The sequence below is a fragment of the Oxyura jamaicensis genome, chromosome 3, assembly GCF_011077185.1.
Source record: "Oxyura jamaicensis isolate SHBP4307 breed ruddy duck chromosome 3, BPBGC_Ojam_1.0, whole genome shotgun sequence".
In the NCBI taxonomy this organism is placed as follows: domain Eukaryota; kingdom Metazoa; phylum Chordata; class Aves; order Anseriformes; family Anatidae; genus Oxyura; species Oxyura jamaicensis.
In genome coordinates this window covers 115739929-115766165 of record NC_048895.1, presented here as the reverse complement: position 1 = coordinate 115766165, position 26237 = coordinate 115739929, and the positions used below count along the sequence as shown (strand labels likewise).

At 40.7% G+C, this 26237-nt stretch overlaps 1 protein-coding gene across 1 annotated transcript in view; it reads right to left on the bottom strand.

Annotated features, from left to right (window-relative positions):
- RP1L1 (RP1 like 1) overlaps positions 1-26237 on the bottom strand; it is a 42985-nt gene that overhangs the window by 1606 nt on the left and 15142 nt on the right. The window contains exons 2-5 of the mRNA XM_035322038.1: positions 25576-26233; positions 6771-6936; positions 3554-4828; positions 36-2767 (exon numbers count right to left, since the gene is read on the bottom strand). Of these exons, the coding sequence (XP_035177929.1) occupies positions 36-2767; positions 3554-4828; positions 6771-6936; positions 25576-26214 (4812 nt within the window). The 5' untranslated portion in view covers positions 26215-26233. The remainder of the gene's footprint in view (positions 1-35; positions 2768-3553; positions 4829-6770; positions 6937-25575; positions 26234-26237) is intronic.

Below are 26237 nucleotides of genomic sequence, written 5' to 3'. Positions count from 1 at the left end.
TCCTCCTCCTCTTTTTCTTTCTCTTCCTCTTTTTCTTCCTCTTCTTCCTCCTCTTTCACTTCTTCCCCCACTTCTGTTTCTCCCTTTTCTTCTTCATTGGTTTCTTCATCCTTAACCTCGTCCTCCATCTCACAGTTTTGACTCTCTGATTTTGGCTCTTCTACATCTTCATTCAGCGTTGAGCCATCCTCTTCATTTAATACTACCTCCTTTTCTTCATTCCCTTCCACTGCTGTTTCACCTAACTGAAGCTCACCCTCATCAGTCTCCTCACTTGGACTGGTGTTTTCTGCTGCTTCCTCCACATAACTGCTGGGAAGTGCTTTGCTGTCCTGGGCTGCTTCTGAGACACAGGCTTCCTCAGGATCATTTTTCTTCCCCCTCAGGATATGCTGTAAATCAAATGCTTTCATGACGGGGGCATTGCTAGCCACCACTGGGGTTTTTGTGGGCTTGGAAGCCATTTTTTTCCTCACACAAGTGTCACATGGGCAGTATTCCTCCTCACTTGGTTGTTCACTAATACTGGCCTCAAAAGCTGCACTAAATACTGTATCTTCATCTGCATCAAACGATAAGTCTGATGTGTCAGCTAGCCTACTCTGGGTTCCATTCTTGTCACTGAAGAGTGATTTTTTGTGCATAGTCTGCAATCGTCGTCTCCTTTGCTCAGTTTGGAGTGTTGACTCACGCCTGAGTGGTTCATCTGGAGGTCTTGGCATCTTGGCCCCAGCTCTGCTTTTGATCTTCTTCAGCTCCTTCTCTATGCTTTTTTGTATCCTTTTGCTCACTTCCTCCTTCAGTTCCAATATCATATCATCCATCTGCTGGTTGTTCTGCAGGTTCCACCTGATTTTGAACTCATTCATAGCATTGACATAGTGAGCCATGAACTCCTTTTCAATTTTTTTCAGTAGTCTCAGGACCCAGATTGGGTCTGGATCCATTGAGTTCTGCTGGGCAAGGGATGTGCCCACACTGGTGGCCATATTGACTTTGGACTCTGAGTCCTTTGCAGACTCTTTTCCAAGATGTTCTTCCAAATCATCTTTCAGTTCTGTCCCACAGTCAGCATCACTGACATTTGCACCAATGTTAGTGGCTAGCAGATCATCTGCCTCTTCAAGATTTTTGTTAGGGAGTGCTTCATTTACAGCTTCAACTTCTTGTTCTCTATTTTCAAGCAATCTGAAATTTTCCTTGTTTCCATTTTCTCCCCCTTCTTCCTGACCATTTTCACAGTTACTGTACTTATCCTCTTCATTCTCTTCTGCCTCCTGAGTTACGGAGTCCTCTCTAGTAGATAGTGCTTTTTCCTTACCTTTTGATTTTGAGCAAGCTGTTGAAGGTCGAGATGAATGTTCTTCCTGTTTACTCTGCTCCTCAGCCTCTATCTGTTCAGTGGCAGTCTCTACATTGTCCACTTGCTCATCTGATTTTAATTCAAGAGTTTTCTGTATCAATAAATTGCAGTCCCTGGCACCGGCTGTACTCTCTTCTCCCGATCCACCGGAACCACTGCTAACATCCACTCCAGAGGAGGACATGGGAGTGAAGTCATCATCTACAGATTTGGGGGCTTTAAACCCACAAGCTATCTTTTCCTGCTCACTTGCCTCTAGGCCTGAGCTTGTACCACTTTTTTCAGCTGTTCGTCCAAACCACAGGGCTTGAAAAATATTTAGCAGCTCCATATACCTGGGCTTATTTAAACATTTTGATTTATTTGATGGATCTTCTGACTCTTCATCAAGGAGTTGGAGACTGGCAAGACAAGTAATCAAGATGTTGGCAGAATTACTCAGCTTTCTCCCCATGGTGGGGGACACTTCAGGCAAGCTGTTTGATCGGTCAAATTTTGCTTCATGTTTTGAACTGAGCAAGGCCTTCATGATCTGGACAGAAGTCTGGACAGAGACTGGCAGGTCTCTTCTGCAGTTGTTTTGGCTGGATGCAACTGACCGGCTGCATTCTGCTTGGTCGGCCTTGGCAGCTTCGGACAACATCTCGGCGATTTGTTCCTGATTCACACACTCTTCAGCACCTTCATTAACAGCTGTGACTTCTGCTGTCTCTTTCTCCACTTCATCCACTGTTTCGTTTTCAGCTTCCTCCACATTCTTTTTTTCAGCTTTTTCATCCTCTGAGATTTCCTCGGCATTGGTGCAGTATGACACCTCAGTGGCTGCTTCCATGCATTCCTCTTCTGCACCATCCTCCATTTCATATTTCATAAGCAATGTTTCTGAAGGTATTTTACTTAGCCATTCTTGCACAACTTCTTCTGGAGATGTATTTGGCAAAATAGATGGCATTAAATCACTCCATTCCTCCTGCATTCCTGTGTCTTCTAACACTTCCTCCACTTTTCCATTACAAGAATCACCAAGCTCTTCATTCTTCTGATCGTTTGCCTCAGTTGCAACAGACCTAGATCCAAAGGAAGTCGGTTTGGAGGAATCTGCAATTTCTTTCTGTTGTCTTCCTGTGGTAAGCACTGACTCGGTACCAATGCTGCTAATGGAGGAGTTCTTCAAGATGGCTGATCGTATTTTTTTGCTGTTTGGCTTCCCTCTTGGTGGGGCAGGGCAATGCATACTGCATATTGACACAGTCTCTGACAGTGAAACTCTGCTGGAATTTGACGTCTTCACATGAAGATTTCTAGTTTTAATCTGCCTCGATTTTGAAGATTGAGAGATGTTTGATTGTGAGCATCTGTCATCACTTTCCTGGGATATCTGTGTCAACAAGCATTTGTCTTTTCCTTCAGATTTTGAAGAGATTCTTGAACTGACACTTGCAGAATTTCCATTCCTAATCCCAGTCTCAGCTGAGTGGTCACCTTTTGAACACACACTCTCACTTATACTTCCATGTCTTGAAGAAGGGGCCTCTGAATTCATCTTGTAATGACCCTCTCCAGCTTTTCCATTAGGGCTTGAAACACTTGAGCAGAGAGATGATGGCTTGCTACTTTCTTCTCCGTGGCTTTTCTTCTTTGAGCCTTTTGAGGATTCACTATACCCCTTGGTGGTACTTTTTGAGCTTTTCTCCTCAGCAATAACAGCAATTGCCTCTGCTTCACTAGTAGATGAAATGTTTGAGTGAAAAGACCCTGAATTATGAGACATGGGGTCTGCAATAGATTTTTTCCTGATTTCACATGAGCTTTTGGAGTAATTAGATACCCTGCTGCATGATCTTAGATCTTCTGCATGTAGAGAATTCTTTTTATTCTGAGTGGATTCATATGAAGACACAGACATTTCAGACTGTGCATCCAAATGAAGATTACTGTGTTTGCTCTTTTTGGACCCCCTGGAAGAGCAAGAAGCATTGCACTGAATGATCTCATCACTATCACATTTTCTGCTGTTCCTGTCACTAGCTATGGAACGTGGGGTGCCTCGTGTAGAGCATTGTTCACCTTCACTGCTCTCATCTCTAACTGATTGGCTGTGTTTTTTTTTTGTTGAAACTGAGCTGACTTCATTGATTTCATTTTCTTCTTGTTCAACCTCCTCAGCTTCTTTCTTAGGACAGGACTCACTGGAGAAGGAGGAGGCCACTGCGTTGTCTTCTGAGTGGTCATCCTGTTCACTCTTTGCTCTTGGTGTGCTACAGTTAGTAGACCTGCTGTGCACACTGTTGGCAGGAGTGGAGCACATAGTGTTATCTTCTTGATTTGCCTTCTGAAGGCTGGAGGAAGACATAGTCCTACCCACGCTACTTGTTTCCTCACATATATTCTTGCTCTGTCTGGACTGCAGAGATGACTTTGATATGACACTCCCAGCTCTGCTGCTTTCAACCTCCTCTGTATCATGCTTTAAGCACTTCACAGAGGAAACTTCAAAACAATTTTCATCTTCCTTTTGTGAGCTGGTTTTACTGGCCTCATAGTCTTCAGGGCCTTCTTGAGTATCCAGGTTATTTTCACAGCTTGAATGTGATACCAAGCCCACAGATGAAGGCCTCTGACTATTGCTTGTGCTTGTCCGGGTGTACTCTTGCTGGTCTTCTCCATTGGAAGCACCTGTAGACAAGTCACTTCTACAAGTACACTTTCTAATAGATCGATACGCCACTCTGTTCTCTATAGTCTCTGAGTAGGATGAGGACTCTTGCACAATGTGCTCAGAGAATTCTTCACTAGATGTGGTGCGGAGACTATCCACAGAAGCCTTTTTTTTGTGGATTACTCTCCTCCGGGAAGATGTGCTGGAGCATGACGACCGTGTGTGCCAGGTGCTCCGTACACTGGGCTCTTCCCTCTGGGAAGTGTGCATGGGGTTTTTCCAAATGTCATAGTCCTGGTGTTTCTTGCCACAGCTATGACAATGAGCCTCATCACATTCTGATTCTTCAAGTTTTGACATGTAAGAATCAACATCACAGGGGTATAATGAATCATCTGCCTCCGAGCTGGCTTCCGGGTTCATTTTCTGTATAGGGTCTACTCCACTGTCCTCTACACCTGACTCTTCACAAGGCATCTCGTTCATTAAATTTGACTTTCTGATTTGGGTGGACCATTGCAAAGTCTCATCATTTAGCAAGCGGAAGCGGACTTTCATCTCAACAGACAGGCTACCATCCTTGTTGACATGTACCCGTTTCTCTATGTCATCATTGACCAAGGAATGGACCAGCTCTCCAGGATTTGGATGTGAACAATTGTTTGAGAAAGGCGCACCAGTATCTGGTGAGGCAGCAAGACCATTTGGATATGACTTTTCTGATGATAAAGAAAATCTCATTGACCTATTGCTTGATGCTGATCGTGGATGGATGACGCTCTTTTTGGCTTTCAATCCAAAGTTCACTGGAATTTGAAATAAAAAAGAGAGATGAAAAGAAATGTTAATTCATATAAGGATGACATGAAATACATAGACCAATCCTCAAATTAATAAATATTGATATCAATCTATTAAAGCAATGCCAGTTTACATAATTTGAAAATTTGGCTTTGACATGGTGATGGCCATAAATGTTAAGTTAGAATAAAACAGAATAGTTTGGAATTAATAGTCTGTAGCAAAAGCTTCTAAATCTTAACATCATAATTTTTAATCAAAATTGGAATACAAGCATGTTTTTTGTTGCAGTACATACTGGTAAGAAAACAAACAAACAAAAGCACCAAATAGAGAAATGTAGTCCGAGAGCTACCCTATTTATCACATTGCAAATATTTTCATATTTAACTGTGCATGTTTTCATTCTTATTCAAGTGGGGGAACGTACTTGGAGAAGTGACCCTCTTCTTTAACCAGCAGTCAACTGTTACACATTTATTCTGCATCATCCACTTCTCCACTCACGTGCCAGGAAATATAGGTATGGCCATGTAGAGCAGAACCACACTCAGTACATACAGGGATGTGCCACTATGAATAATTTTGATACTTACTAAAACATAATAGGCAAATGGAAGTATAAGTTGGTGGTAATTAGAAAAAGTTGCAGTCGTAGTGTGATAGTGAGGGAATTTTAAGAATGTTTTTATCCAAAGCACATCTATGTGGCCCAATGCAGAGGTGCTAGACCCTTCAGTACAGGCAGAGCACATTGCTATCATGCTTTCTTGCAAGACATGGATCTATCATGTTCCTAATATGTCCATTAGTTTGTTCAGAGCTTACTTGTATATACCTAGACAACCACATGCCCCTGTGGGCATGTGGATATGGAGCTGAATGGAGGGCATTTTAGGAAGGGAGTATGTAACAAGGAACACACCAATCAAGATCAATAACACATGAAATAGCTACCAGCTATCCATCTTCATGCATTTGAACTGGCATGTTTTTTCAGCCCCCTTATGTACAAAGAGCTTCAGTTTGTTCTCACTGTTCTCTCCATTTTTTATGACTCAGTGAGTGAGTGTTGGAGGTCTCTGTCCTTAGGTTTCTACAACTAGTAGTCAATGCACAAGTGAATGCATTCCAGGCCCCTGCTATTGACAATGGGAAGAGGAATGGCCACCTCAGGGCACAATTAATTTCATCCTAAAACAAATCCCTAATAGAGGTGAGATGAATTGCCCGCTGGAGATGGGCAGTTTCTCTTCATCGACTACCGAAGGTGGCTGGCGTAATTTTCTGCAACCTTAGATAACTCATATAAGGTGTATAAGAAATATCGTCCTGAATAACGCATAACATACTCCACCCTGAACATCACCTTTCCATAAAAACATGTTTTGTTTCCAAACGGCTACACTGCAGGTAGCTGTTAGTTCTCCGGGGTTTGAAATGACCTTCACACCCTGAAAAGTTGTATGTCATTTAAAGAAAGTATAAGAGGGTCTGAGAAACCAAGTCTCCTGCTGACAAATACAGGGCATCCGCCGGTCCCGGTGCAGAAGTCCTAGTGTTATCTGACTGACAGACAAGGAGACAGAAGATTCGTGGGAAATCTCAAGGGTTTGGGGAGTCTCAGAGGCAGACACAGGAAAGGAGGGAGTTCTGGAAGGAAAAGGAGACACAGAGATATGAAAGAGGAAGGGAAGTCAGCCAGACACGGGGAACATGTAAAAGAAAGACTGGAGGGTGTAGGGAGGAAATCCTAGAAGGAAACCAGAGAAAAAGAAGGGGAGGATGGAAATGCCTGGGAGGCAGAGAGAGGGAAGTACATTTTGCAAACGAGGCAGTGCACATGAGATCTGCACATTGGGTTAGTACAATAGGCGCCTGTAATCTCCATGTGGTGGGACACAGGCCTGGGGATGACTGTGTAATGTGCCCCAGAGTTTTCCTTACTTTCATTGTTTTCATTGACATTGTTGCTGTTGGAGCGGGGAGCCAGGTCGGGCAGCTTCTCCACCGAGTGTTTCCTCAAATTCTCCATCGACACAGGCTTAAATGGCTCCCGGCCGACGCACACTAGCACGCTGGGGCAGTGAAGCAGAGCCTGCATGCTGTCGATCTGGAAAGAAAATAGTGAGAGGATCACCATGAGATAAGAAAGCAGACCTATGTTTTACCTTCTAGATCTGGAATCAATTGACATTTAGAAGCCACTTGAAATGAACCTGGTTCTGGAGATGTTACATATAGTAGAGAACTCTGGAGTCTATCAGAGGCTGTTGGCAGGCTCCATTGTGTTGTCCATTCAAAATTCAAGGTTTTCTTGTTTTTTCCCCAGCTTTGGGACTACACTTGCACTGTTTTTCCATTGAAGGAGAAGCTCTCCTATGTTTTAATTAGATCTCACAAGATAGGGAAGAAGTGGGAGAGATTGACTAAAGGAGGAGATATTTATTGGAAGTTTTATCTCTTCTGGGAAAGAATTAAGCATGATAAATATCTCATTGAGGAAGGAGGTGGAATTGGTGGCTTCTCAAATTCTCTTATAGAGAATCATACTCTAATTTTTCTAAGTCCTGCACAGGACAGTAATTATCACCTGGCAAATGCTGCATGCCAGATTGATCATTAGTTTTCTCCCTTCCACTGCTCAGGAAGAGATGAGAACTGTGATTTTTCCCTAATACTACCTCAACTATGGTCTCAAACATTACTTCAGGCATTGCCTCCGTGATGGACAGCGTGGGACACTGCTCCTCAGCATGGGGCATCCCTATTAAGGACTCGTTCCTCATGAGGACACAGGCTTACAGACTGCCTCGTCATCTCTACCTCATGATCTGTTGCTGGATTATGCACAAAGTCTTTCTTGGCACCTGCAACTAGTAACAGGGAGCAGGGCTAGAGGTGGCAGAAAGGCACTTTTACCCATGAACAATGTTTGCAAAGGATGTAAAGTAGTAGGATTTTTTATTTGTGCAGTAAGACCAAATCTGAGCTTTTAAGTAAAATACCTGATGGCTTCTTAACAGGGCTGAGAGGGCTCTCTTGCTGTCTGAGAGGGCTTCAGTGGCCGACATTTGGCCACTGTTCTGTCAGGGATCTTACAGCCATGCTAGGATGTCCCTTCCGCCTCAGACTGCTACAGCAGGAGCACATCTCTGGAGTGTATGGGCACATTCAATAAGAATTGACCATGTAATGGGCTACCAAGATGTGAGCTAGTGCTGGTGGTGGGCTGAGCACTCCTTTGCCCTTAAGATGCACCCTGACCTGACTGCATCACTAAATCATCAGCTCTTTAACTAGCGACTGAGTATGGAAGAGAACAAGTCCCAGAGGCACTCTGATGACAATTCTGCAATTGTCACACATGCATGGCACAACAGAGCATGAAGAAAAGCACCCTTTCATTTTTTTTCTGTAGCCAAGGAATGCAGAATCAGGCTCCCTTCAGAGCTCAAGCCCTTAGCTTGTGAAAAGCTTCTGAAGCTTTTTGAGATTTGTTAGACAGTACGATTAGGGCTTTGAGAGATACTAGAATAATAGTGTTAGATGTTGTGCAAATAAGAGAATGGGTGCATGAGCAGAGGGCAAAAGAACAAGCAAGGGTTGCAATGAAGATCCTGTTGAACATATCTGGCAAATTTTCTTACAGTAAAACATACGGAATCTTTTTTATTTTTTATTTTTTTTTTCCTGTGGGAATACACTGAAATCCCATCATCCTCCCATTATTTTATATTTACTGTTTGCACTAAAACAACACTTGCACCCTGAGGCCCACTGTGTTCGGGACTGTAAAAACCAGCTCTGAAACTTACGTTAACCACCACTATATGGGAAGCAACAAAACTTCTGAATCTACATTATTATTATAATGAAACAAACAAACAAACAAAAAATAACCCACAAAGCTCAATTTATGTCTATTGCTTGTCATTTGCCAATAAATCCAATTTTGCTCTAAAGGAACACTTTCTAGCTAACTCAACAGGTTTATAGAAAGTCTATAATCTAATAAATGACAATATTTTGAGTAGGCTCTTGCTGCCTGAATATTTATTTTCCCCCTTTACTTTTCATTCCTTTTCTGTTTTCTTATTTATTCCGTTAGTGAGATCTTTCAATGTGTCCTCATACAAGTAGAAAAAAAATGGGGGGGAGGGATAGGAAGAGAGAAAAGGAAAAAGAGGGAGAGAAGGAAAATAACGACATGAAATCCCTTCTGATCCTGAAGTTAAACAAAATGTCTTTAAAGCCTCACTAGATTCAGGAAATAATTTGTATTTGTAAAAGACATTTTTCAGTGAAAGCTACTTGTTGCCCAGGTCATTTCCTTACCTGGTACTGTGCCTGTATATGGATGCTTCAGTTTCACTCATTACCATTACACTCTATGTGCAGAAAATAGATGGTGCTAATGACACAACTTCAGCAATCAATGGAGCTGAGCCAGCTGAATTATTGAATTTACGTTTATTGCACAAACCAAGCCCTTTCATATGGAATACACTTGTGTTGTGAAATTTTGAATAAAGGGCCTGTCATGCAGTATTTCTGGCATCATCAGCTCTTTAGCAGTGTTTATGCCTGTAAAATAGATTTCCTTCTCCTTCCTACTATCTTGCGAGTTTAATCTCTTTGAATTAATGATTGTAGAAATTCACCTAAGTTTGGAAAATCAGTACATCGCAATGTTTTGTTGTTAAAGTGATTTAAATAGTTGTAACTACATGTGAATATTTTATAAGGGTTAAATAAATCATTCTTCTCATGTTGGTCTGGTTTAATGTAACATCCATTCTGCTGGGGAAGTTGAGTGCTGTGGGGTTTGGATAAGAGTTCATCTCAATTTGCTCAGCAAAAGACCTTACCCTCTTTGCTGTATGAATCACATCCTCCTAACAACAGGTCGCTGCCTGGGCTATACAGCGGTCAGATGTCTTTGGGGCAGTCAGCAGGACATCTTTTACTAGTGCTAACCCTCTTGGCCCTTTATAGCTACTTGCAGATCTCTCAGTGTCTCCTGGGATGAGGTCCATTCATTATTTCTCCACCTTAACTCTCTTGAAGGCATTCTTAGGAATTATTTCTAATGCAAAGGGATCAGATTCTGATCTTGTAGGCATGCCCATGCCTACTGTTGCTACTGAATGTGCTGGGAGAAATAGCAGCCCCATTTCAGCCACTGGCTGTTTTGGAGACTGCATCACACTGCTTACAGCAGGAAACAACATGGAAACCAGGAGCTTTCTTTTGGTATCCCAAAGGAGAAGCGATGGCGTTCTTCTGCATGGATGTAACAACCATTGGATAAAGAGTTATTGTAACTATTTGAGGCTGTATTTTCCATGCACTTTTTTGTCATTGATTTTCATGCTGGGGGCAGGAAACAGAATATCAAAGGGAAAATGGGTAAAATAGTTTGAGAGATAGGATTACAGGATTTGGCAATAACTATGGCTAAAAGCAGACACAGTAGCTATTCATATTTCAGAAGCACGTGATCCCCAGAGAAAGAGATGAAATACTAGAACTGTTTAAATTCAATTACAGAAGAACAATCAGATGTTGAACCACTGTAAGAGGGGGGAATGGAGAGGAGAGGTTTTGCAGAGAGGACAGTGCAAATTCCAGCATATGGGAATCTGCTGTCCAAGGCTGAGACGTGCCTTCCTAAACACAAACCTAGGTTAATTCTCAGGAATTCTCTTACCCTACAGTTACCTGTTCTGGGTTCTAGGCTTTGTACAGTGCTTTTCATAAACAGCTTCTAACAAAGGAACATATTACCATCATCTCTTGCAGACAAGTTGTGAAGGATGCCTGTGAAGGAAAAGGCATCCTTCTATAAATGTTGAAAACAAGGGACAGGAAGATAACAGTATTGCCTCACATTTTTGACATATAAATGTTCGGTGCCTAAGTGCTACTCAATCAAGGCTGTATAGTCCACACAGAGAGGGTATTTCCTGAACTGTGCATTGGACATCTCTCTTAGTGTAAGAAAAATCATCCTCTGGAGATGCCTCTTTCTCCTTTGGTATAGGAACAGCTTGGAATGAATAGGACAGATATAGATATATGAACTAAGACAAACTCCAGCTAACGTGGCCATTCAAAAGTTACCAGGAAGCATGATCTGAGCTGAATATTGAGCACTGGCCTCCAGGCTCACAGCCTGTGCTTCTTGTTGGAAGTCTTATTATTTCAATGAGTTGCTCCTGTTAATTGCTGTTTTAGGAATACAGTCATTATTAACTTCAGCTGTATATTATCATGTGTAGCATAATCTCAGTATAAGGAAAATCAGTAATAAAACATGTCAGGCCAAAAATTATAGATGCTGGCTGAAGTAGAGAGACAATCCCTGCAGTAAAACTTTAAAGGTTTTAAAATGCTCTTTAACTTCATTGCGACGGGTTAAAACCCAGGACATTAAAGGCTGTTGTTTTTCGAATTGTATTGGAGTGGCTAATTTATTTATTTATATAGGAAATTCCATTTAAGCATAAGACAATAATAATAATTGTGAGGGTGGTCAAATACTGGAACAGTTTTGCTCAGACATGCTGGGGAGTTGCTACCTTCCAGATATTCAAAACCCAGCTGGACACAGTCATGAGCAACCTGCCCTAGCTGACTGTGATTTGGAATTAGGGGTTGGAGAAGATCTCCAGAGACCCCGTATCACTTCAGCAATACTGTGATTCTGTGATTTATCATTGAAGAGGTGGTTGTTGTTTTCAAAAAAGCACCAGACTGAAGATCAATGTGGTGGGACTGAAGAAAGTAAGAGGTTCTTGTTTGTCTTAGTGGTCACAGTCAGTGAGGAAAAATAAATGCCATTAGGATGGGATGTGTTTAATTCTAAAGCAGTCACCTAATAAAACCTTAAGTATTTATTGTTTTCTTTTAAAGTAGAGGAGAAAGAGGGAGCAGAATAGAAAATGCCCCAGTGGTTACTGAAAATGGTGGTTACTGATTGGCCTGCACAAAGATTTTCCAAAATTAAAATTGTCTTTGCTCAGAAATGCTGTTTCCTTTTCTGAGCAGGGGCCTGTAAGGAAATCCTTCTGGTAAACAGATTTCCCACTTCCCTCAGGCTGCCAAAGCAAGATTCTTGAGTACCCATGGCAGGATACCATATTACAAGAAAACAGTATTGAATCTCAGTTCAACATTGCCTTTACAAAAACAGCTGACCACAGACACTCAAAATCTGGTCATCACCTGAAAGAATTGTGTTGGAGAAGGGAATGCCCTGCCCTATAGTTTTCCATTAATTATGATTTATTTATTTATTTATTTTTCCCATTATACCTGATTGTAAAAGTCATCTTTTACAATTTAGGTTTCTTGCATATTTGGTGGAGAACAATCAATATGTCTGGGAGACTGGTTGTTTCACCCCAGGAAAGCCACCTGATACAGGTGATGCATTCCCCATTAGACATGCCTGTCTCCTAATGACTAGAGAAAAAGGCAAAAATCTCCATGCACTTGTCTAAATGTAGATGCCTAGAGCAATTTGAGATGTTGCAGGTTATCTAAGATGTGTACAAGATAAATATCAGACCTGTGCCCCACAAGACTACCACCTGAGGACCTAGCAGGACACTTCTAACACATATGGAGAAGGGCAGAAAATTGTCTTCTTGAGCCAGCTGAATCCAAAAACATGGTAACTTTAAGAATACTCTAGTCTATAATAAATGAACAGTCAGGAATAAAGTGCAAGAAAATGAATGGCTTGTGATAAATATCTGTGAGGGGTTAGGAAAGAGTTCCTTTGGATCTCTCAGTGCCCTGCTCAGGCTCCATTCAAGCCCTCCTCTGAGTTCCCTTAAAGTAATTACCCTATCATATGAGCTTGTGGGAAGGCTTGCTCACAATTAGAAGCACTTGCAATTCAGACACAAAAGCCACTAAACAAAATTTACAGGGAACAGTCTCTAGCAGTTTACTCTCAGTGGGCTGAAACAGACTCCCACTAAAGTTTTATTGCATAACTCCTGAAAATGAAATGATGTCTCTTGGTCCTACTGTAAGGCCTGATCTAAATACCACTGGAACCAATTGGGACAAACATATTGACCTCTACATGGACTGAGATCAAAGAGAATTATGGAGGCTGTGAGTGAAGTTCTGGACCAGGAAGCAGAAAACTTGTTGCCAATACTTATCTCTGTTGAACAAGATTTGTTCATATCAGTCAACTTCAGGCCCAAAAACTCTGTGGTATCCTAAAGGTCAGGGTTTGTCATGTGAAAAAAATAGAAAACAAAAAAATAGCTATGCTTTAAATCTGCACAGACTCTTCCAAGGACATGTTGGCCTTAGTTTTCAACGAAGTCTTTGCATTTCTGACAACGTAATTATGATTTTGCAAAGCAATACAAATTTTGTTTTCTTGTGTAATTCATTATACTGTAGCACAAGAACGCCCTTTCACTATGGGCTTTGTCATATACATATTACCTATGTGTTATTTAAAAACAAAACCAAATAAAATAATAATAATAATAATTAAAAAAAAGAACAGAAATTACTGTAAGTCCCATTGGGAAGGTGACCATGTGTGAGGTAGAAACAAAAAGACTTCATCTCTTCTGAACTACCTCTTTTTTTCTCAGCCTGGGTTTGGTCAGTTGGAGAACGGGCTGTCTCCATAGATGTCACTGTACAGTACGGAGCACAAAGGGGCTGTGATCTCAGCAAGGACCTCTAGGTGCTACTGCAACACAATTAATAAAGTAACAGTCAATATGTAAAACAGAAGAAAGACCAGCATAACATCTCTAAAATAAAGAATCTTTTGCTTATTTTAGAGAGCATGGTGTGCTCTGGCTCTTCCCAGAGAAGAAAGGCCCTGTGGAAGCTGTACTCATCTCAGAAGCTGAATAAAAATACCTGATGAAGGTAAATTGTAGGAGGTACCCTTTGCTGGCTGCCAGCCAACCAAAGACATTTGAAAGAATCACGGGGAGAAAGACAGAACAGGGAAATAATGCAAGACATGGTTGAGATCACAAGTCCATAAACTGATCCACCTTTCAAAGGAGTGCAGAGATGCGAGGGAGAAACAGGAAAAGCTTGTAACAGACGTGTCCAAGAAAAGGCTAACGGGCTGAGTTCATTGCCTATCGTGCTGACTCATTGCCTCATTTCCTTGATCTGTTTCATCTGTTGCTTTTTGGGTTTCATTCAGATCTACAAGCCCTTTGGGGTGCAAATAGCCTTATTGTTTTTTAGTTGCACTCTATTTAATATGGGGGGTACAGGTTCTGAACTGGGGTATCTCAGTTTAACAGTAATAACTTTTGTGTTTTGTTAATTTGAAGAACTCATTTGCCAGTTTTGCACTGAAGGAATTAGAGAGTGGTTCTTCTGGGGAGTGGTTTATTAAAGCTATGCTAATCTGTTGGTCAGAATGTGAGTAATCGGGTGTTGCCACTCCATGCCTACATACATATTAGCAAATTTGCAGAAGAAAAGAAGGTGGAAGGTACAAGAAAGAGCATTAATTGACCTTGCTTTCTCTAACATCAGCATGGGCAACCCCTTACACACCCTGCTGCAATGGAACGCCCCGTTTGCCACCTGTGGAAAGGCTGGTGGGCCTAGTGGACATGGCATGGGTGTGGACTTAATGAGCAGCCAGAAGGCTCTCCTGTCACATGAGAAGAAAGGCAGAGCAAGAGCTAATATTGAACTTAAAATAGGGAACTGGAGTATAGAAATTGATCTAATCCTTTACAAACTGTAGCACCCACCTGACTAGTCCAGAAGAAACTACAGAGCATTAACTGCATGAAGTTTAACAAGGCCAAGTGCCGGGTCCTGCACCTGGGGCGTAATAACCCCAAGCAGAGCTACAGGCTGGGAGATGAGTGGTTGGAGAGCTGCCAGGCGGAGAAGGACCTGGGAGTGATAGTGGACAGTCGGCTGAATATGAGCCAGCAGTGTGCTCAGGTGGCCAAGAAGGCCAACGGCATCCTGGCTTGTATCAGAAATAGTGTGACCAGCAGGGCTAGGGAGGTGATCGTCCCCCTGTACTCGGCTCTGGTGAGGCCGCACCTCGAGTACTGTGTTCAGTTTTGGGCCCCTCGCTACAAGAAGGACATCGAGGTGCTTGAGCGGGTCCAAAGAAGGGCGACGAAGCTGGTGAGGGGCCTGGAGAACAAGTCCTACGAGGAGCGGCTGAAGGAGCTGGGCTTATTCAGCCTGGAGAAGAGGAGGCTCAGGGGCGACCTTATCGCTCTCTACAGATACCTTAAAGGAGGCTGTAGAGAGGTGGGGGTTGGTCTGTTCTCCCACGTGCCTGGTGACAGGACGAGGGGGAATGGGCTAAAGTTGCGCCAGGGGAGTTTTAGGTTAGATGTTAGGAAGAGCTCCTTTACTGAAAGGGTTGTGAGGCATTGGAACAGGCTGCCCAGGGAGGTGGTGGAGTCACCATCCCTGGAAGTCTTCAAAAGACGTTTAGATGTAGAGCTTAGGGATATGGTTTAGTGGGGACTGTTAGTGTTAGGTTAGAGGTTGGACTCGATGATCTTGAGGTCTCTTCCAACCTAGAAATTCTGTGATTCTGTGATTTCTCTCCCATGGCACACCAAAATTCATATGATCTCCCACAGGCTGTATCAAATCTAGGGTCCTAAAATCTATATGCAGGAAGTAGGACAGATGCCAGTGTCTCAGAAATAGCAGACAATTTGCTAAGCATATTACATGCTGCTACACTTATTTGATAATTATATCATGGGAATAGGAGCCTGTCTGTTATTTCAGATGCTGAAATGCAGCAATATTAGATGATTGGTCATACCAACACTTCCCAAAACATCAGTCTACTACAACTGTTCAGACATGAACTGCAGAAACGTTTTCCTATGAGCTGTCCAGTTTTCTGTTTTGACCACTGTGTAAAACTTCATGAAAAGTGATAGCTCTGGGAGTTGTGATCTGGAAATCAGGCCATGAAGCGTTCAAACAGCCAAGTAAAATATGTGAAAGATAAAGTAATAATGCACTTCACTGCTTTCTCTGTCAACCACAGGCAAAGATCATGTTTACCTAATATACTGCTGGCAGCTTTTCCTTGAGGACTTAAGGATGCCTTTTTCCTGCATGTGGAAACTTTGCGCAGGCATAAAGAAAATGTTCTGAGTTTGGCCCTGGACATAGTCTGGACAAACACATCCTTCAGCAGGCCAGGGGAAATATTGCAATCAGAGGAATTCAGTGGCCAATGAAAACTGTTTGAGTAGCAGCAGAAGAGAAACACTGCAAAGAGGAAGGAAGAGTAAAGGATGGAAAAAAAAGCCATAAAAAAGATGTAGAAAAGCTTTAAAGAAACAAGTGAAGAGGATTACAGAGGGAAGAAAACTGATTTACAGCTGGGTGCATCTCAGAGGACAGGCTGCTAGGATCATATGAGAAGTGCCACGATTACTGCCCCTATGGAAGGTGAGAATGTTTCTGATGAAAACTGTAGGTGTCTTTCTGAGGATTTCCACCACGTGCTGGATTGAGGCGGGGAGGTCTCCACATCAAACAAGTTCACATGCAAGTTTTTGATGGCCTTTTCCCTACCCAGTCACCTCATCAGCTCAAAATGAGAATTTTCTGATTGTGAATCAGAGAAACAGACACAAAATTGCTGTTCAGGGTGCAAATTGGAATATTAAAGAGAAGAAAGTATTTCTTAGAAAGTTTCTCTTGCAGGTATTTTCCACCTTTGGACATGTTGCGATTCCTTCCTGACTGAGTTTGCCACCTGCTTCTTTGTCACTGGATTCATTAAATCTGGTCCATCCAACATCAGCATTTAAAACTCATGAGTCAGACTAATATCGACCCCACCCCAAGTGCCTGGCCTCATCCTCTCTGAGGGCAGGATTAGCCTAAAAATTGACTAGTCTTCAAAAATGCTAAGCATTTGGTTCTTGTGATTAACCTTGTGGTAGCTGAGTCAGTGGGAAGGATATGGTTCATGAGATTAAGCTTTTCCCTGTGAACAGAAGTTCTCAGAGCTTGCTCTTTTTATATGGGGAATACCTACAGTTGGTGAAAAGTTACTTCAGCTGGAAGCGGTGGGGGGAAGAAGAGGAACACAACATAGATGCATTACAACTAGCTGTACATAGACACACTGGGACTGAGTATACAAACCTCCTGCTTCTAGATCAAGTCCATAGATCCCTTTGGCTTTACTCTATGGTCTTGTCATCCTGGGCATCTCTTACATGAACTATTTGTACAATAGGCTTCATTGAGTTCAAAGGATACAGCCTACGATGGTCAATAATAGTATGATTCTAGTAGCACGAAGCATAAAGAAAAAAAATATCTGGCTAGAAACTCTGCTTTAATTGAACAGATTTCTTTATTGAGACCAGGGCTTTACCCCACAGTTTGCTAAGTTTGTACAAATAGGAAAGCTGGTAACACAGTAGAAGTAGTTCCCTGGTATTAGGGAGATTTATTATTAAAAAAAAAAAAAAAAAAAAAAAAAAAAAAAAAGCCATAAAAAGAGAACTAGACCTTGCTAACTGAGTTGCAGCAGAATCCTTTGGACTTTCTGCTCAGGGCCTCAATGAAGAAGCAAATTAATGAAAATGCAAAAGATAATATCTTTTCTTTTTTCCATTATTGGTAAAAAATCAAAAATCAGCATTTGGAAAACTAGGTATCTCTATAAAAGAATGCTGCTTTTACTTCAAAAAAAAAGTATTTCCAGAAACAGTGATTTCTACTTAAATTACTAAAAGAAAATTCACAGTTATTCCAGGAGAGGGTGGAATTCTGCTATTCTTGGTACCCTAAGTAAATGAATAAATAGAAGCATTATGTTAACAAATATTATTGCATATACTCAATAATATTACTGGAGATGTCTTCACCCTGGATTAAATTCAAAAGAATTAGAAAGTAATTACATTTTGTTACATTATTATTGAAAGAACAAAATCTCCTGAGGCTAAGGGAGTCATTTGCATTTGGTGTATGTTAGATAAGGAAGTATTAGATTCGTTATATGTTAGATAAGAAAGTGGCTAGTACACAGAGTCCATTTAACTACATCTTGTAAGGCAAGGGGCCAAATGATTTCAGGGCATCTCTCAAAGGTTCATAAAACACACCTGGATATGAGTCTTCTTATGGATCAGGTTCATGGAAAGTTTTGATGAGGTTTACAGATCGCTTGTGTAAATCTCATTGGAGTCATTGTGGTTTTGGCATGGAATCAGAGAATATTGAACCTGAAACCTGTGGTTTGTTTTTAGACTATGAGTCACACGCATGGTGGGTGGAAAGTGGTACAGCTCACTTGATAACAACGGTTTGCACCAGATGAGGGTCTGAAATTAGTTGCAATTATTCATACCTGAAGACAGCATGAAACCAAGTGTCACGATGAATGTGACAACATGCAATGAGAAAATTAACTATCCCAAGAAAGGAAATTATCACCTTTCTTCTCGGTTTGTTTATATGTGCTGCACATTTTAAACCAGATCATTTACCTTCATGTATCCTATTTCCCTTTTCCATCAGGGTCTTGATGACACCTGTCATTAAGACAGATGAGCTTGGTAGACAGCCCAAACGTGAGTGGCCTTGAGGATGCCTGCGGGCAGTCTACAGATATCCTAGAAATGGCTATATGGATGTGTAAATCTGAGTCAGGAAATATGTCAGACAAGCCTGTTTCCTGGCCTTGCACCCTAAGGTCACTGTAGATGCAGTCATTATCAAGAATGATTTAGTAATAATAGTTAGGCCAATACCTTTACTAATAACAACTAAAAATATAGGTTCTATCTTTACCACTAAATGTAGTAATTCTGGATCCACAGCACTGGAATAGAGTTGCCTGTACAGTTAAATTCCTAGAATGGTCTTTGGTGCCTTTAAAGCCTGGATGAAGTGGCACTCTCAAGCAATTCCTGGCAGATCTGGGAGTTAGCACAAGGGAACGTTTTGGAAGATACATAGTATGGGTATGGCCACATAGTGCCATTTGGTCTCAAGGCCAGAGTAGGTGCCCTGAGACTATTCTATCTACTGAAATAGCTGTAGACCATGGTGCTACTTCTAGTTTATGAAGACCTGGATCTACACGCTGCTGGAGGCTGGGATGATACAATGGGGAAAGAATCACTTCTTATGTGCCCTTCTGTCTTTTCTCCAACTCTGTCTTTCTCCAACTGGCCTCTGCCAAAGATGGCTTGACTTGATCCAGAGCTGTTGGTCTTTACACAGCTTCTTGTGTCTCTCATTCCAAAGTCTACACAAACACAGAAGCAAAATGAGGGTCCCTACCCCAAGGAGTTTCTAACAGCTAACCCTTTACATTCTCCAGTTAGTGGTGCCTGGGGAAGCATTCCTTCATTCCTTCAGTCATGATTATTCCCCTTATTAACTCACACAGTAATTCTCTGATCCCTCAAGGAAATATTGTTGTATTCAAAGCTCATTCTGCAATGTTTTCTCTTTTAGAGAAAGAGGGTCTTTCTGGTTATCTGCTCTGCCTTTCTGCATAACAGACTCCACTCATCAAAAATAATAACTTACGGTCAGCCCTGAGTGCGCCTAAGGAAAAAACAAAACAAAACAAAACAAACACATCTAAGTCTTGGCAAGACTCCAAAAAACACAAAACTAGCCACATCCCTTGGAAAACTCTTCTGACGGTTGATAAATCCCATTTGAGAAGCTCATGGTAATTGCCACCAGTAGCCATAAACTATGTAGACTATTTGCCATAACACAATGTGGTTTCAAATAGCATACAAGAAAGAGTATTGGATTTTAAGGAAAAACTTCTTTTGGTTTTGTTTTAAGTAGACAACCCGTAAAAGGATGGCCTAATGGTTCAAGTAAGTGCAGAAATCATGAGATCTTGGACTAGAAACACCTTCGTGTTGCTGGCTTCCTGTCATTTAGAGAAGTCCTAATGACCATGCACCTGGAGGACTGCCATTTGTAAGTGAAATCCTCTACTAGTGTACAGTTGGTGTCATGTAATACTACACAAAATTTCCTGTATTTTAAATTTCTGCGAGGATTTCTGGCCTTTCTACAATCTCCATTTCTTTGCCCCAAGAGGCATCCTTCCCACTCCAGAGGCAGGTGGAAGGGATCTGCACATAGGTGTACTTTTCTGGAGTTTGACCCACAGAGAATGGACATCCACCAGATTGGATAATAACTTCCCAGAACAGAGATGAATGTTTTCTGATGCAGAAGATAACCTAGAGGTTTTATTCTAGCTCTTGTTACTGAGATATCTGTTCTTAGTAGCACATCTGGTTCTCTTTTAGGGCATAATTACACTAGATATGCCTAGTAAAAATGAGGCAAGCTGCAATTTTCAACAGTATCAAAGAGATCTTTAGATGTAGAGTTCCATGCCTTGTGTTTACTCACATTTAAATATATATAGTGCTTTAAAACAAGTTTATGAATAATTGGGTCTGGGTTAATTTCTCCTGATTTTACGCAACTAGTCTGAGACAGTCTTCTGATCTTCTTCAATAGTTAACAAAAAGAGGCAATTACCTCCTAATAAACTAATCAGATTTAGATGAAAGATCCAATCCTATCTATTTTTTAGTGCACAAACTTACTTGCACACAGTTTCACTGGCAAGTTAATGGCAAATCAATGTTAACCTAATTAACAGATTTCTCTATTTGGGTACTAAAAAGCAATGCTCATCCACTTAGTCACCTGGAAACCAACAACTAGAACCTTGATCTGAAAAGAGCTATATGACCTACACTTGCTGAAAATTAAACTTTTTTTTTTTTTTTCTAAACTAAAAGCAAGGTAAATTTCTCTCCAGTAAAATGGTCATCAAACTGCTGTTTTGATTTAGAAATTGAAACAAAAATTGTTAGCTCAAGAAAAGAGGCTCCTGAGCCTGAGAAATTGGGGTCCAGATGCTTCATGATACTTGATGCTTAAGAGTCTTTCCCCTTACGTTGGCACAAAATGCAAGTCTACTGTTATCATACAAAGCATTGGTTTCACCTCAATTAAAGTTTCAGGAGATAGAGTAAAATTCTAAATGTGCAAGTTTTAATACAACCATTCTGTAATTATACTATTGTTGGAATCAGTATCTTAAAATCAATATTTCTGCTGCTGTGAGTTTTGTAGAATTATAAAGGCCAATTCTGAATTCTCAACACTGAAAGATTCTCAGAACTAAGAGCAATCCAGAGCCTTAATCAAGGCCATAGAGGAAACAACAAGCAAGGAGTCTGGCCTTTCCCATAAAGCTCATAAAGTACTATTTTCAAAATGCAAGAGGTAAATAAGCAAACAAACTGGAGCAATATAGGACTAAATAACAGCAAAATAAATGTGATTGTAAAAGTAAGATCTCTGCTGGCCTCCAATGGATCTTGAAGCTACAACAACACCCTTAGCCATACTGTGTATAAGGAGTCTGCATAGCCACCCCTTCTTCTGACTTTATTCAATGGAAAATAAAAAAAAAATAAAAGAAGAAAAAAAAAAAGAAGAAAAAAAAAAGAAAAAAAAGGTAAAATATTCAGCTCATTGGCTTCATGAAATCACTAGCATTTCTTCTTTTTCAGGTGAAACCTTAGGCTAAAGCCAATTAAAAAAAAAAAAGGACAAAAAAAGACAACATAAAAGTTATAAAAATAAATGAAATGAGTTTTGTCCAGGAAAGAAAAAGTACTGATGCACAATAAAAAAATAAATTAATATTTGCAGTCTGAAAGCATATTTCACTGTGAGTTATGACTGAATTTATCTTAAAGGTTTACTGCAAACATTTGTGGACTAGGTGGGCTACAAAAGGAAGAAAATACTTTCTTCTCTGCTTTTTCAAATCAATACTGCATGAAAGAAACACATAACAACAAGATTCTTCCTTGTGTTTTTCAGTTTATACCCACATAAATATATAATGGGAAACCAAAATATGTAATTTTGAAGTGTTCTGGGTTTACTCAACAAGATGGTAAAGAAATAATAACAGTGGCACTGGGATAATGTATGCTAATCATACGTTCTCTTCCAGAGTTGATTTAACTTATTTTAAGATTGAACTTTAGGTCTGGAGTTATAGTAGTAGAAGAAAACAAAGGCAGATTGAAGGGACAACTTGCAGGTCTATGAACAGCACCTTCACTGATGGAAGAAGGGATTGATTCATCTGCAGGAAAGGAGATTTTCCTTTTTTTATGTTCAGTTGTCAAGAGATTAAGGAAACAGTGGCAGCAAAAAAGACACTGTGAATCTCCTATCAAATGCTGTGAATTACATTATTCTAAGCCAGAATAAAGCAGTAGTCCAGATACATTGCTAGGGAATGAATCTCACTGTTAGTCAGCTCATCTGTCGCATCATGGGAATGAATGTTAAAAGTTACTCTTCTCCCCTGTCCTCTTTCCAGGAAATAGTGATCTCTGCAATAAGGCTTGCAACATACAACATACATAGGAAAAACACATAGATGCATGCATACGTATTTAAAATATATATATAAAATAAGATAATTTGAAAGGCAAATAGTAGCAGAAATAAGGAACTACCCAAGAAACACGAAACATCTAGACATCTTTGAATAGTCATGGAACAACAGAGGCATGATTTCATTGACACTAACAGAAAATAAAAATGGAAGCATAAAGGTAACATTTATAGTCGGAATTAATCTTAATCACCAGTGAAGGAAGATCATTTCAGGAAATCCCCAAAGTGTGATAAATTCACCATTTTCACTTCTCAAAGAAGCCATTAGTATCTAATGAAAACTCTGGGACATAAGCATAGGGAACAGAGATCTTGAAGATGAGGTATGACAAAAAATTTAGACAGAAAAGTAGAAATTGTTTAGAGAATCCTTATGAAAAGAAAAGGTTTGAAAAATCCAAGCCCAAGTGACTTTTTTATAGTTTGAAATGCTTTGCAAAGTCTAGGGTACAACCTCTGGGAAGTCCTAACAGGAACGACCACTGAATAAACAGTAAAGAACAGTTAAAAAGCAAGAGATAAGTGATTCAGATTAAGAGTGGCCAATAAATAAATAAGTAAATAATAACAACAACAACAAACACTTTAAAAGATTCCCCAGTAAAGATATTAGAAGTTGGATTTCCTAGCTATGAGTTAGCTGACAAAGCTGATAGTCACCTATCGTGAAGATATTCTGCACAGGAATAAAAGCGGTGCAAATTAAATTAATAAGGTACTGAAAATGAACTTATTGACTATCAACAAGAGGGTTATGAAAATTTTCATGTCTACAAAATAAATCTCATAGGAACGTGTCTAGATTAGGTGCTGCTTGAACCCCACCTACGTTTCTCCAGATGAAAAACTTGGGGGAGAAGGGAAGGGTCTCATTGGGGGGATTTGGTGCAGGTAGGTCTCTAGGGGAACCCTGGGATTTATTGTTCAAAATAACATTATCACTACATTGAAGATAATCTTAGACTTTTTGGCACATCAGAGAAAATCATCTAGTTGCTACAAAGAACATCGGTATCTTTCCAGTTGACATTCACATTAGGCTTGGAACATTTAAATGAACAAAAGTCCAGATGAGAACGGGGATGAGATGAATGCAAAAGAAGTGACAAAGTTGTTGACCCATTGTTCCCTGAAGAGAACTACACAGATTGTCACCTAAACTGTCAAAGATCTTAGCATGTACAGCATAATAGGTGCTCATCAGCTTCAAATACTCCACAGTGACCACTTCTGGTCAGTTAGGACCTATGTCATTCTAGCCATGCCTTGTCGACTCTTGGCATGCTGGAATAACATCAGGCTCTGGAAGAACAGAGACCTTTAGATGGGATGACCAGGAAACCAGCAGTGCAGAGGTGAAAATGAAGGTAACTGCATATCTTTAGGTTCAAGTGAAGATGGAGGTAACAATAACAGTGAAGATAGTGTGTTTACAGAGAGAGCTTTTATTACATAGCCTAGCTAAAATATTATTGTTTAAAATAACTAGGAGGAAAAGGGTTTGTAATGACTAGAGGGAAAACTGTTGGAAACTCATTTGAGAATCACAAGGAGAACATTATGACTGCACTAAGAATCAAGAGGCAACACTTTTCTTTAGAAAAATTGGTGAAAATTCTTAAAACTTGAAGAAGAGAGAGTTACTACCACTAAGCAAGGTAATTATTTTCATACAGACTAAACAGAAGACCAGATCTTAAAAACTGGAGAAATAACTGACAAAATATAATGCTTATCCCTCAATTATAACAAATAACAAATCAGCAGGGTGGTTTTGTTGATTTTTTTTTTTCTCCTTAATTCACACTTCTAGTAGTAAACCAACCAGTGCCAGGCCCTGTTCTTCAGCATAGAGACCAACTGAAGCAGTCTGGCTGCTCTAACACAGGCTGCCCACATCCAAAATTTCTATGGTTAATGACCCCAGGCCCTAATTCTGAACCAGGGAGGATGTTAAGAATTAAGAAGAATGGAGAAGAGACGGATGAAATGCTGCTCTGGCACATTTATATATATATATATATTTTAGTAATATATATATTACTATATCTATAGCAATATAGATGTAACTGTGGAATATAGCAAAATTTTCAGGACTTCATTTTGCAAATAAATTAATGAAAGCTAGAAAACAAGAACCTAACTGATTCCTTGGATCCTCCAGGTGAGAACAGAAGGCTCTTATCAAAGTAGTAGGCATAGCAGAAAGCATTGGCCTATAACATGTTGCCTCCAAGGGGGAAAGCTAGCTTAAGGTCCTGTCCCTGTGCAAAGTCAACATGTTGTGTGTTAAAAATGATCCTCCATTTTTTCCCCTCCTGAATCATGTGACATTTCAACCCAAATCATTTCAGTGGCTTCAGTAAATTCATTTCAATAGGATTCAAAACATGACACCACGATAGTATTTAACATTACCACTGTGGAGGTGGCACGCTGTACTGTAAAGGTGGAAAATGTGGCAAGGAACAGGATGACTGCTCCTCTTGGCTGCATGCTGAGTCAGGGTAACATGTGAGACCTCTTCAGAAGAAGCACAGGTTACTCTACATTACAAAGAGGTGAAGAAGAAATTGGGAGAATCTCAGGTTTGTCATAAAATTCCTCTGGGAACAGAACAAAGGAGTTGTACCTGTCCTGTATTTAGTATGAGTCCACCCCAATTAGCACGTTCACCAAATCATCAACAAAAATGTGTCTCCTGATCTCACTCATGCACTAATCATTTATGCATTTATTAGTTACATTTTCAAAATGCTGAGGATCCCACATCATAACAGGATCCCATTCATTAGGAACTATGCAACCAAGAGGCATAACCTACGAGCTGTCTTATGTTGTTGAATTTCCTGTTGTTACATACAGAAAACTTAAATTGGTGTTGGGGCATACTTCCTGGGAAAAGGTGGGAAACTCAATTACTAAAGGTTTATTTAGGATTTTATACCCAGCTGCAAAACATTAAGTTCCTATGCATATGTCAGAAATTGTCTCCCATTAACCCAATTCAGTATCTGCTATATGGAGTTCTTGAATGGCTGACAGGATTCTTCTACATTATCCCTACACGTAACTCACAGAGAAGTAACTAATGTGACACTAACTACACAAGTACAAAGGGTCAAGGTTGTGTGGGTAAATTATTGGCCTTGTGAGCTACAGGATTTGCATCACAGAATGATGTGATAACACCTGTTAGGTTAACTGACCAGCACCAGGAACCAGAGACACTTGCCTTCTTCCCATCAACAGTGTAGAGCTTCTTCACTGGGAATTGCAGGATCTCTGAAATCTCATCGAGGAGTGTTTTGAAACTCCTAGCATTTCTGCGGTTCAAGATAATTGAGCGCCGAAAACTGGTTTCTCCATTCTTAACAAGAGTGATTTTCTTGGGTATTCTGGGGCCATGCTGAGTGAAAGGTGTGGAATAATCTTCAAACCTGCCCTCCTGAGCTGCTCTTCTCAAGGTACTGGATGGACGACTGTTTCGAGGAGGGCCTGGCCTGTGTCCAGCAGAAGTTATGCTAATAGGCTTGACGTATTTCTTGTCGGAGCAAAGGTAGCATCCTCCATCCTCCAGCTGGTCCAGCTCACTAATGCAATGTATTCCTCGGGGGGTGGTGATGGTTCGTACCCCAAATGGCAGTGGGACCCGATGAGAGAGGTCATCCATGAGTGCGTTGAAGCTCTTGAAACTTCGCTGGTTGATGGCCATCTTCACTCCCCCAAACTGAGGATCCCCGCTTTTGAAGAAGGTTATTTTTTTGGCCGGGGGTACCTGGGTGACAGTGCTTGTCCGAGCCACGGAGGGAAGGGGCTGATCATAGTTGTAGGAGCTGGTGGTGGACTGGTAGTCAGCAGGCACCTGAGTCATCCCTCTTGCTTAAAGGTACCTGC